General features: G+C 40.0%; 1 protein-coding gene across 4 annotated transcripts in view; it reads left to right on the top strand.

Annotated features, from left to right (window-relative positions):
* Positions 1 to 11,944, top strand: part of LOC6037180 (coiled-coil domain-containing protein 102A) — a 28,035-nt gene extending 16,091 nt beyond the window's left edge. Inside the window, exons 2-7 of one of the 4 annotated variants that reach the window (XM_038260062.1) lie at positions 64 to 174; positions 5,276 to 6,079; positions 6,139 to 6,348; positions 8,871 to 9,145; positions 9,322 to 10,039; positions 11,086 to 11,944. In XM_038260062.1, coding sequence (XP_038115990.1) covers positions 64 to 174; positions 5,276 to 6,079; positions 6,139 to 6,348; positions 8,871 to 9,145; positions 9,322 to 10,039; positions 11,086 to 11,094 — 2,127 coding nt within the window. In that variant the 3' untranslated portion in view covers positions 11,095 to 11,944. Of the gene's footprint in view, positions 1 to 63; positions 175 to 4,986; positions 5,048 to 5,085; positions 5,223 to 5,275; positions 6,080 to 6,138; positions 6,349 to 8,870; positions 9,146 to 9,321; positions 10,040 to 11,085 lie in introns of those variants that run through there. The other 3 variants (XM_038260064.1, XM_038260063.1, XM_038260065.1) reach the window with 3 other exon arrangements.
* Positions 11,945 to 12,061: the final 117 nt, after the last annotated feature.

Here is a 12,061-nt window from a genome sequence, read left to right as displayed (position 1 = left end):
ATCATCAAAACATTCTCTTATATCATTAACATATTTTCCTCGATATTTTCCTCTAAATTGCAGTCCCAGCGCCAGCGTGAACTCGAGGAGGCCCGAGCCCGGGCTGCCCAGATGGAGAAGACGATGAAGTGGTGGTCCGACTGTACGGCCAACTGGAGGGAAAAGTGGAGCAAGGTAAGAGGCAGGAGTTAAACTTGCGGAATGGGGTTTTGTGTTTATTATCTTTCGAGCCAGCAGCAGTTCGAGAAAAGCATTTCGGTTCAGTTTTAAATCAGTTTAGATGGGATTTCGTGACATGAAATAACGATGAAATAATATTTGCAAATTTTATTTTCCTACTCGATGCAAGATTCCATGGTGTTGAGGGTCAGGGTGCAACACATTTGTTTGTGTAATCGTAAAATATTCTGGAGAAAGTAGCCAAATCTGAATTTAATTAAAATACAAATTTGGCTTTTAGTGTTAATCTCAATGTGGTCTAGGGCATTTGTGGGAATACAGTGTCCCATCCTTGAGGGTCCCGGAGCACCAAAACTTCTTAGCTGGTGGCTCCCAACGATTTATTGCTCTTACAAACAGGAACGTGAGCTGGGGATCCCCACGTTTCTTCCTCCCCTGTCGATTCAGAAATATGTTGTTGTTTGAACATTCGTGCTCAAACTCAATCCAATTCAACGAATCATCTTTGCGGTAAACTTTACGCAGTTGGCTTGGCCGTTTTAACGTTTGTAATATTTCAAAGCAATTTATTGCATTGGGGCACTGCAATTGTTAATAATGACAAGAATAGTGCTAGGCGTTAATCAACCTAAGGCATTTTCCAGGATGCGAGGATGAGAGGGAACGAGAAATAATAGAGAGAATAAATATAGAGATAATAAATAGCGAATTTATGAATAGAGAGAAAGAGAGCGATGAAATAGAGAGAGAGAGCGATGAAATAGAGAGAGAGAGAGCGATGAAATAGAGAGAAATATAGTGAAAGATTGAATAGAGAGAAAGATAGATTAAATAGAGAAAAAGAAAAAGAGAGAGAGCATGAGCATGAGCATGGTTGACTGCCAATGAGCTGCTACTCCGTTATTGACAGATCAGCTGAAGTTAAACAATGAATCAAAAATGATCAGTGAGAGCCAACCATCCGTTCACTGTTTAACCCCTGAAGACCCCGACTTTATTAGTCAATACCGGCGCCCTCCCAAGAAGCCTGCAGTTCAACAAAAGGGAGGAATGTTAGTCCGATAGTTGAAGTTGCAGACTCACCAAGCACACAGTTTTCGCTATATACTTGTTGATACCGCTTGAGACCGTTGAATCCACAGCATCTCCTTCAAGCATCACGTGATTATTTTTTTTTGGGTTAGTAGGATAAGGTATTGGCTTTTCGATGCCTCCCGAGTAGCGTGGTTCACGTTTCTATGAAAAAGACAAAAGTTGTTATTTTGTCTTGCATCAACCGGAATTTCGTTCTTTTATGTCCCCAGAAGTACTCCTGAAAATTTGAGCCCATTTGGTAAGGTCTAGGAGCTCCAGTTTTAATTTGAAATTTATATGGGATTTTGATTTATTTTCCATGGGAAGGGGGCTTTTGAAGGGGCCAGCCACCATCTAAAAGTATCTGTATCTTTGAAGGGTCACTTCCTAGCATGTTGGTATGTTCTACAAAGTTGTTCCCCAGTTCAAAACCTATCTCCTACTATAAGAATCAAGTCATTTCATGGATTTATAAAAAAAAAATCCTAATGCAATGTAAAAAAAGATAGTTTCCCATGGAAAATAAATCAAAATCCCATATAAATTTCAAATTAAAACTGGAGCTCCTAGACCTTACCAAATGGGCTCAAATTTTCAGGAGTACTTCTGGGGACATAAAAGAACGAAATTCCGGTTGATGCAAGACAAAATAACAACTTTTGTCTTTTTCATAGAAACGTGAACCACGCTACTCCCGAGCTACGATGCTATGGGGAGGACTTTCATAACAAACCCGTCGGCGAGCCTTCCGAGCAACGATGCTATGGGAAGGTCTTTCTAATTAGCACACCAAAACACTCGCGCACAGGTATTTAAATACTGAATAAATGTAATTTTTCATCACGATTACCCAGACGACATTGATGATATAGGAAGGACTTTTTTACAGTCATTTACATTAACACTTAAACTTATTTTAATGCAACAATTCACACGACGTCGTGCCTCCCGATCAACGATGATGTAGGAAGGACTTGAGCAAGCCAACTAGGATGAAACACGAAATAAAATTCTTTTCTTTTCACACACAATGCCACATAATTGACCGCGTGTCACCACCCAACAAATTGAACTGATTTTCTTCTGCTTGTGGGCAAGCCAACCAGGATGAAACACGAAATAAAATTCTCTTCTTTTCACACACAATGCCACATAATTGACCGCGCGTCACCACCCAACAAATTGAACTCAGAGAAAAAGAAAAAGAGAGAGATAATAAAAAGAAAAAGAGAGAGAAAGAATAGATAGAGACACAGGGAGAGAATAAATATGTAGAGAAAAAGAATAAAAAGAGAGAAAGAATACAAAGAGAAAGAGATAATAAATAGTGAGAGAAAATTAAGAAAGAGATAATAAATAGTGTGAGAAAACTAAGAAAGAGAAGGAATAAACAGAGAGAGAGAGAGAAAGAACAAGTAGAGAGAAATACAGTGAAAAAAAGAATTAAATTAAAAAGCGATAATATAGAGCGATTAAATAGAGAGAAAGAATGAGAGAGATTGAATCGAGAGAAAGACAAAGAGAATAAAAAGAGAAAAGAGAGAGAGAGAGAATAAATAGAGAGAAAGTGAAAGAGAATACATATGTAGAGAAAAAGAATAAATAGAGAGAAAGAATACAAAGAAAAGAAATAATAAATAGTGACCAAACAATTTTAAAAGAGAAAGAATAAAAAGAGAGAGAAAGAACATATAAAGAGAAAGACAGTAAAAAAAGAATTAAATAGAAAAAAAGCGATAATTCATAGCGAGAAAGAGAGGAGATAAGAAAGGTAGGGACCATCCATAGACCACGTGGAAACGGAGGGAGGAGGGGGGGGGGGGGGTATGGCGATTGTTCACGATCCATACAAAAAAGTTATTATAATCTAAAAGGAGGGGGGGGGATAGATGCAGAGTAGAAAGCGTTGATAGAAAGAGAGAAAGAACATAAAAATAAAAGAACGGAGACGGCGACGATCTGAATAAATAGACATACAGATTAAATAGAGAGAGAGAGAGAGAGGAAAAGAAAAAGAGTGAGAGAAAGAAAAAAAGAGAGAGAAAGAAAAAGAGAGTGAGAAAAAAAGAGAGAGAGAAAGAAAAAGAGAGAGAGAAAGAAAAAGAGAGAGAAAGAAAAAAAAAGAGAGAAAGACAAAGAGAGAGAGAGAAAAAAAGAGAGAGAAAGAAAAAGAGAGAGAGAGAAAAAAAAAGAGAGAAAAAAAGAGAGAGAGAAAAAAAAGAGAGAGAAAAAAAAGAGAGAGAAAAAAAGAGAGAAAAAGAGAGAAAAAAAAGAGAGAGAAAGAAAAAGAGAGAGAGAAAGAAAAAGAGAAAGCGACAGAAAAAGAGAAAAAGAGAAAGAAAAAAAGGGATAGAGAAAGAAAAAGAATGAGAAGTAAAAAATAGAAAAAAAAAATATAAACGAGAAAGAGTAAAAAAATAGAATTAATTAAAAGTCAGAAAAAAATAAAAAATAAAAAGAGAATAAAAAGGAAGAAAAAGAATATAAAAAATATATGTAATAAAATGGAAGAAAAATAGTATTCAAAATATATACTGTGAAATGGGGAAAGAGATATAGAGATCGAATAAAACCAGAGAGAAATGGAATGATGTAATAAATGTAGAGAGAAAATTAAGAGAGAGAGAGAGCTAGAGAGAGAGAGAGAGAGAGAGAGAGAGAGAGAGAGAGAGAGAGAGAGAGAAATAATGGAGAGAGAAAGATAAGATAATGAGAGAATAAAGAAAAGGGACCATCCATAAACCACGTGGACACTTTAGGGGGGAGGGTATGGCGATTGTCCACGATCCATACAAAAAAAAAAAATTTTGTATGGACAATTGTCCACGAAAGGGGGGGGGGTAACAGATTCCCAAAAAAGTGTCCACGTGGTTTATGGATGGTCCCAAAAGAATAAATTGAAAAATTAAAGAAAATGGCAAAAAAAGCAAAAAAAAGAGAGGGATCAACACAGAACACCTCGACGTCGTCGTGCCACCGCATTTTAATGTTTGACCTTGAATAAACAAAAACGAGAGCACGCAATGTAAACAACAACAAACACATTTTGTTTGGCTGACCATTATGTGCATTGTCCCGAAGTTTGGTTGAAGTTGGTTGCTGGAGTCCCGAGTTATAATTACAAATGTTTACGGTAGTCTAGCTTGTACGTTACATCAATTTTCAGGGAGTGACAAGATAGCACGACAAGATTGAAACTTTTTTTATATGATAAGTGACAAAATTTTTCGGAGCATTTTTGGTTTTCATTGAATATATTGGGATAGAAATCGAATTTTGGGAATCTGTAAAGGTCAAAAGATGTGGCAATGTGAGATGCACAAAATGGTACGACAACGTACGACAAGTTAGCACGACGGCGACGATCTGAAAGATATTTTTTTTTGATTTCCTGTTCGCATAAGATTTTTTTTAAATGAGTTTCGAAGGCAAAAACTCTTTCATAATTGATATTTTAGTTAAATGACTACACAAAATTATACCCAGAACCCTTTCCACTCATAAGGCATGTCACTTTATCATAACAAAAAATAACATTCCAAGGACATATTCAGCACGGGCCCCAAACATCGTTTCACCAGTACTCCTTGGTTCCACTATAGAACTCAAGCAAAACAATGCCAAAGGGCCGTTGTGGGTTTGTAAACAAAGAGTGTGTCCTGCTCACGCTAGAGGATGTTTACATCTGGCATGAAAGGGATACACTCTTTGTTTACAAACCCACAACGGCCCTTTGGCATTGTTTTGCTAGAACTATAGTCTCCGGGCGCGTGGGCGCACGAAATAATCAATGGTTGTATTTATTTTCGTGTAACGTAACCCTTCCAAACACATTCCTTGCAAAGCTTTTGCTGCAGCAAGTCGTCGTTGTTGATTGCTATCTCTTACACTCAACTATGTGTTCCTCCTTCAAGGAAATGCTTTCCGAGCTGGAAAAGGACACCGGCCAGCTGCTGGCTGCCGTTGAGGTTTCAAACTGAATGATTTTCCTAATTAAGTTTAATTTATTTCATTTCGGTAGGTCCGAACGGAACGCAACAAAGCTCGCGAGGAGGCCAAGCAGCTGCGCAGCAACCTGGAGTCCGCCATCAAGGAGTCCAACTCGTACAAGCGGGAAAAGTGCGAACTGGAGATGCAAATCACGCAACTCAAGAAGGAGATGGAGAAGGTGCACATGCTGATGATGAAGCACGCCGGCCAGTTCAACAAGGCTAGTTTGGACGCGGCCGACGAGCCGGAGCGGGACGGCAGGGACAACAACTGCTCGCCGGATATCTCGTCGGACGGGTTGAAGAACGTCAACAGTGAGGATGGGTTGGTGACGAAGGTTTGCCCAGGAGGAGGAGGAGGAGGGCAGCCGGCGGACGACAGCGGCCAGGACGATCTGGACGTGGAGGAGTACATTCTGCAGGGAGGTGCCATGCCGAAACATTCCGTAGAGTTAAGGGAAAAGCCCGACCCGTTGATTGCCGCCGAAGAGAGAAGACTGATCCAGCAGCTGTCGAAGGACGAGTACGACGAAGACTATCTGCTGCAGAAGGTTTCGATGCTGCAGGTGCGGCTGGACGATGCGCAGAAGACGATCCAGATCGAACGGGACGAGAAGAACGTCATTCACAAGAACTTTGAAAAGTTCCGCCAGGACATGCAGGAACTGAGGGAGAAGTGCGAGGAGCTGAGAGCCGCCAAGCAGGACGCCGTTCGGGAACTTTTGACGCTGCAGGAGCAGCACCGGGTGGAGATGAGAATCACGAACAACTCGCTTCAAGAGGAAGTGGCCGCCAGGGAAACGCTGGAAAGGAGACTGTGCGAGCTGAGGACGGAGGTAAGACATCAACATCAACTATTTTATAGTAGATCCAACAAACTCCCATCTCTTTGCAGCTCGAGCGCATGCAGGCGGAGAACGCGGCCGAGTGGGGCAAGCGCGAGCGCCTGGAAACGGAAAAGCTCAACCTGGAGCGCGAGAACAAGAAGCTGCGGGCGGAGTGCGCCGATCTGCAGGAGCGCATCGAGCGCAAGGGGCGACCACCGGTGAGCAACACCGACACCGAGTTCCGTGCGCTGCAGCAGGAGCTGCTGGATAAGAATAAGGTAGGTTGGGTAGCTTGTTAGGGAAAATGTTTGCACAAGCAAACAGCAGCTAATGCAATTTAGGGGAAATTCTCGTATGTTTGGCAGGTTAAGCACTCGCTCCTATCTCCATCCAATTTGATGATTTTTACTATTTAAACAACTAATTTTGCTAAATTGTTGATAGAAACTTGCTTGCTCACTTGTTATTGAGCTATTTATCACTCGATTCCAGTTGAAAACACTTTTAATTAGCTTTAATTGAATGACAAAGTTCTGACCTGGCAACATTAGAGGCACGCTGGAATTAGATGCTGTTCCTCTACCAACCTGGAAACCCAAGAATATAAAACTCAAAAAAAAAATTGGGGCCTTTTGGGGACTTCCTATCAATGGAGCAGCCGTGGCTGACTGGTTACGGTGTTCGGTTTGTAAGCAAATGATCCTGGGTTCGATTCCCATCTACTTCAAACGAGAAAATTAAGAAAATATGAATTTTTGAAACTATAAACATGAACGAAACATCAAAGTCGCTCGACCGGGGTTCGATCCCCCGTCCTTTGGATTGGTAGAATTAGGAATACTATTTGGGGACTTCCTATCAAACTCCCTGTCAACTAAAATCTATTTTTAACTGATTGTTTGCTATCGTTGAACATCGAGTCGTGTCAGACCTTCTCGTTTTACCTTACAATCATAAGATATTAAAATTAGAGAAAAACCTATAAATAATAATAATTGTAAAAAATTCCAAATTAAAAAAAAACTGATTTTCAAACCTGAAAAAAGTTTAATCTTAATACAATTTATTTTTAGATTTCTAGATTGAGATTTTTTTTTAATTTTGAACTTTATAGATTTAGTCTGAGAATCCTAAATTTGTGATTCTTAATTAATAAAAACCCTTCAAAAGTGGACATAAATAATTTAAAAGTCTAATCATCTAAAATTCTGTTAATATAATAATCTAAAAATTCTGTAATCTTTTATTATCAAACATTATTTAGTGATACTTTTGCTTCAAAAATACGATTTATTTCATTTGAAACTTTTTTTTGCCCTAGGCATGTCATGTCATGCCCAAAACCAAGCCTAATCTGAAAATCTCTTGAAAATAAAAATAAAAAATCTGAAATTAAAATTGCAATAAAAAATACTAAAAACTGACGATTTGACAGAATCTTATCTCTCTTGAAATCTGATCTGATCTGATCTTTATAATCTTAAAACCTAAAAACTAAAAATTTAAAATTTAAACAAATTTTCGAATCTTAAAAAAAAATTCTTTCAGATTTTTGAATTTTAAAATCTGAAAATCTGAAGATGTTAGAATATCAAAAATTTGTATAAAGCTTAAAAAGACACAACAGTTGACTGAACTGAGCTCGTATTTGATTTTGATCTGAGTGTGATACCCTGCTCTCGCTCACGCACACATCCGAACGGACGAGTGCAATGCATTGCACTCAAACGTCATTCAACTCTGTCCACCTCTTTAAAGCGCGCAGAACTCATTCGTTCGAATTCTACCGAAATATCAATCCCTTGGCCCATGACTGCATTCAAATCAGGGGGTAGCGACGAAGCCGCCATCTTGGAAGTTCAGATAACAAACACTCAGAATCAGTATTATTCATATTACTTGGGTAACACGAAGTGTGTTATCCTGGTTAAACTCAAAAGTCCCATGCAAATGTGTAAAACCAAACTGAAAAATGTGTAATGCCGATTCACAGTGTACGGGCGCACTGTTTGATCGACCAAAAGAAAAAAAGCAAAAAAAGGTAAACAGAAAAATCACTTTTTTCGATATGAATTTTCAGCCAATCTTGGGATGGATTCTCCAAGGATATGATAGAATTTGCCATCAGCAACACAATTCACTTGTTTTTTCAAGTATTTATCGTTTAAATTGCGGGAAATTTGAAAATCAAAAACCCAAACAATGATTTGTTATGGGCTACCATTTGACAGCTAGTGCTTTTGTTGTGGGCTCTCATTTGACAACCGTGCTAATGTCGACTGTTGTCAGTTTACTTTGGTCGGAATAGGGTTGCCATCCCCCCGATTCAAATGATTGCTGTCACCACACTTACTCACACAAGCAAGAAAAGAGGTAGGTAGAGAGAGAAAGAGCATGTGGCATGGTGTCGCCCAGCTGTTTGAGTGTTGAGTTCGGAGTTTCGGCACAGCGCCTATCATGATCGTCATTGCTTGGCGACGGTCGGCGAACGAAAAATGAGCACCACTCGCCCGAGCGAGGCAACGTGCTTTTTCTCTTTCTCTCGTTTTCGTCTCTCTCTTGCTTTTGTTTGCTGCGTGATGGCAGAAATCATTTGAACGCTATCATGGGAGAGATGATCGAAATCTCGGTAGAATGGCAAACGACCGTTCTCAGAGCGATTTTATTTCTAGAGGAAAGTCAATGAAGGAATGTAAGAAACGAACGAAAGCAGAATGTCAAAATCAGGTTGTCAATTTTCATGCCAGATATCGAAAATTAATTTTGAAACCCTTGTTGCCTAAACTTTTATTCGCAACAGGAAATCACCGACATCCGCCACTCGCACAGCAAGATGAAGAAGATGCTGTCGGAGGCCAACACCGAGCTCGGTCATGCCGTGCGGCGCGCCGAACAGTACGAAACCGAGGTCAAGCGGTTGCGTTCGCGCGTCGAAGAGCTCAAGCGGGAGCTGGCCGGTGCCGAGGACGAGCTGGACTCGGCCTGCAACCACGTGCGCCGGCTGCAGCGCACCAACGAGGAGCTGTCCGGCCAAACCGAAGGCCTCCAGGTGCAGATCCAGCATCTCCAGACAAGGTGAGTACAGTAGCGCCTCCCGGTTGTGTTGAGTTTGCTTGCCTCTCGTATTGGTTTACCGGTTTAAGTGGTTGCGTTCACATTAACACTAACACTAACGCTATTTCGTGGACGCTGCTTCCTAAATATCGCTAACGCTCGCTCGCTTACACTAACCTCAAAACGCGTCGGTGTAGTCCCAAGAACCTCCAAGACCTTGCCAACTACAAAGCCACCAACAAGTCCAACTTTACGTCCAACTCCAACTACAAGCCAAACATCAACGATCTGAAGCAGTTGTTTGACAACTCACGCCATTACGGCGAGCGCCAGAGTCAGTCCAAGTCCAAATCCGGCGCTGGGCCGGCTCTGGACTCCCAGCCGATGTTTCTGTCCGGGTCCTACTACGATGCCAAGCCGAGCTTCATCGACAACGAAGATCCGTACGACACCAAGGACAAGTCGCTGAACAACATGTTCGACTTTGAGCGCGCGAAGCAAAAGTTTGACAACATTTCCAGATCCACCGGAGGTGGAGGATCCCACCTCAATTCCAAACGGTCTTCCTCGGGCCAGAGCCAAAGCAAGCATGCTTCCTCCTCGTCGGCGTCAAACTCGGGCATTCCGAAGCGTCAGTCCAGCTTGACGGCGGGGGTCAGTGGAGTCGGGACGAACAATTCGGGGTATTATGATTGTAACAACTTCTCCGGAGATCGTCCCCGGGACGATAGCATTCCGATGTTGTCCAGCAAGGCGTTGGGCATGGGAGGTGGTGGTGGTGCAAACGGAGGTATCAACGATGCAATTCAGTTCTTCGATCATGACAATCAGCGCGGTGGCGGAGTTGGCAAGTTGAACATTACCAAGGTGAACAATATCAACTTGGATGGGTTGAAGGTGTCGGAGGACGATGAAGTAAGTACCGGGAGTTTGTGTGTGTGCAAATTTGCTTGAATGCTTGATTGTAGTTTGAACATTTTAAAGTAGCGTAGTGTAATTAAGGTCCGCTTTAACAATATCTCCTGACAGTGTTGCCAGCCCTTGAGGTTTCACTATCTCATTACAGGGTTGCCAGAACTTCAAGCTTTATGACTCATTGGAAAGGACTTTTAGATACCTAGCTAACGAAATACAAAAAGACATTTCCGGAATTACTACACCCAGTTTTGATAAGATTGATTTAAATTTCTTAAATGATAAAATCTCATGCCAGTGTTGCCAGAATTTCATACTTTTATGTTATGTAAATCAAATGTATGCAATCTGACCTTGGATTGCTCTTTACTTATATACCAGGACTTGATTGCCAGAGCCTTCAAGCTGTTTAAATAATTTGAGAAGCCTTTCAAACCACGATTTAAAATTTAACGAAATTTTTATCAAAATTAACAACATCTAGTTTTAATTGCCTAATCTAACACAAACACAGCCAGTTCGATGCACTTTTCTTGATAATATTAAAAATTGCAGGACATCCAAGAACACCCGAAAATGTATTGCAAAAATTAAAACGGCTAGCCCTACTGCTTTGTGTTTACCGCAGAGAGGATTCTGAGAACGGATCACATTTCACAGAATCTACAGGAGAGAAAGGATGCGTGGACATACCATACCAAACGCTCGGATTTATCATTGCATTTAAAACAACTTCTAGTTTAGATAAGCTATAAAACTTCACCTAATTGCGCATGACATTAGACAGAGTTGCCAAATTTTCAATTTATTATTCCGACAAGATATTTTTTAAAAACACTTTTTAAATAAAGTATTCTTAAAAGCTGGCCACCTGACTTCACTGACGATGACCGTTGTTTTCCAGAAATTCTAAGCTAATTTAAAAAATAAAAAAAAATATAATTATTGGGTTTGGTAAACAAATAACTGCATGTCAACTTCTGCATGAATGCTTTCTATAATTTAATTTAAAATAAACTAATTTCAAAATCCGATCAACTCCACAGACTCCGTAGTTACGGATCAACCAGTCTCCTGTCGGCTAACGATGACAACAGCGATAACGACTAACGGCTTGTCCTCGCATGAAAGAGAAAGAGTAAAAATCATAATCCAGAGATTAAATTGTGCAGAACCTCTTCTTCGCATAAAGAATCAAACTATTTACACACAAAATATAACTTGCGTCAGACTTAAAAGAAGGCAAAAAAATGCAACGTCGATTCTCATTTCGGTATACTTATCTCTGCGTTTAATTGAATTACAAATATTACACACTGAGAAAAAAACACAATGAAATTATATTGATATCTCACATTACTCAATTGCAAACTGTGCATTTATTCGTGTTTGTTTTTTTCCCGTGATATCATTGACTGTAGAATGTGCGCGTCGTTTCTAAGTTAGAATATAGTTGAGGCCATCTTGGAAGCAGAATCAAAGTCCCACTTGATAACTAAAGACTAAAAACAAGTATTAACTGTTCAAGTTCTACACTTTGCAGTGTGTAAACGTATGTACTACAATTCCACAAAGCATTCTTGTACACGGAAAACACCTGGTCGTTAAAAAGGTGATTTCCATTTTCGTGAGAGTTTTTTCACGTTTTGACGAACAGATTTTTTCCGTGTAGACAGTATATTAGTACTTATCTGGTTGATCCGGAGGCAACAATAGAAAACTTTTCAAATCAAAATCTGGTCGTCGATTGGGCAAAATCTCAAAATTTTCGACAAAAGCTGTGCGTGTTCTCTAATTGGCCTATTGTGCTTGAGTTTTAGATATGTTGATTTTCTTAAGAGTTTACGAAAGAGATGCAAAATTTAATCACATTGATACGAATATAAACCAACTGTGCAAAATTTAGTTCAACACGGGTTTTCTTTCATCCGAAAAAGTCCATTGTGGGGTTGTCCTTAAGTCATGGAGTAATTTTTGAACTGTCTTTAACTTTCCGGAATATTTTCTACAAATAAGACTGCA

The sequence above is a fragment of the Culex quinquefasciatus genome, chromosome 3, assembly GCF_015732765.1.
Source record: "Culex quinquefasciatus strain JHB chromosome 3, VPISU_Cqui_1.0_pri_paternal, whole genome shotgun sequence".
NCBI lineage: Eukaryota > Metazoa > Arthropoda > Insecta > Diptera > Culicidae > Culex > Culex quinquefasciatus.
The sequence above is the reverse complement of the archived record's forward strand: the minus strand, read 5'-3'. Positions and strand labels throughout refer to the sequence as shown.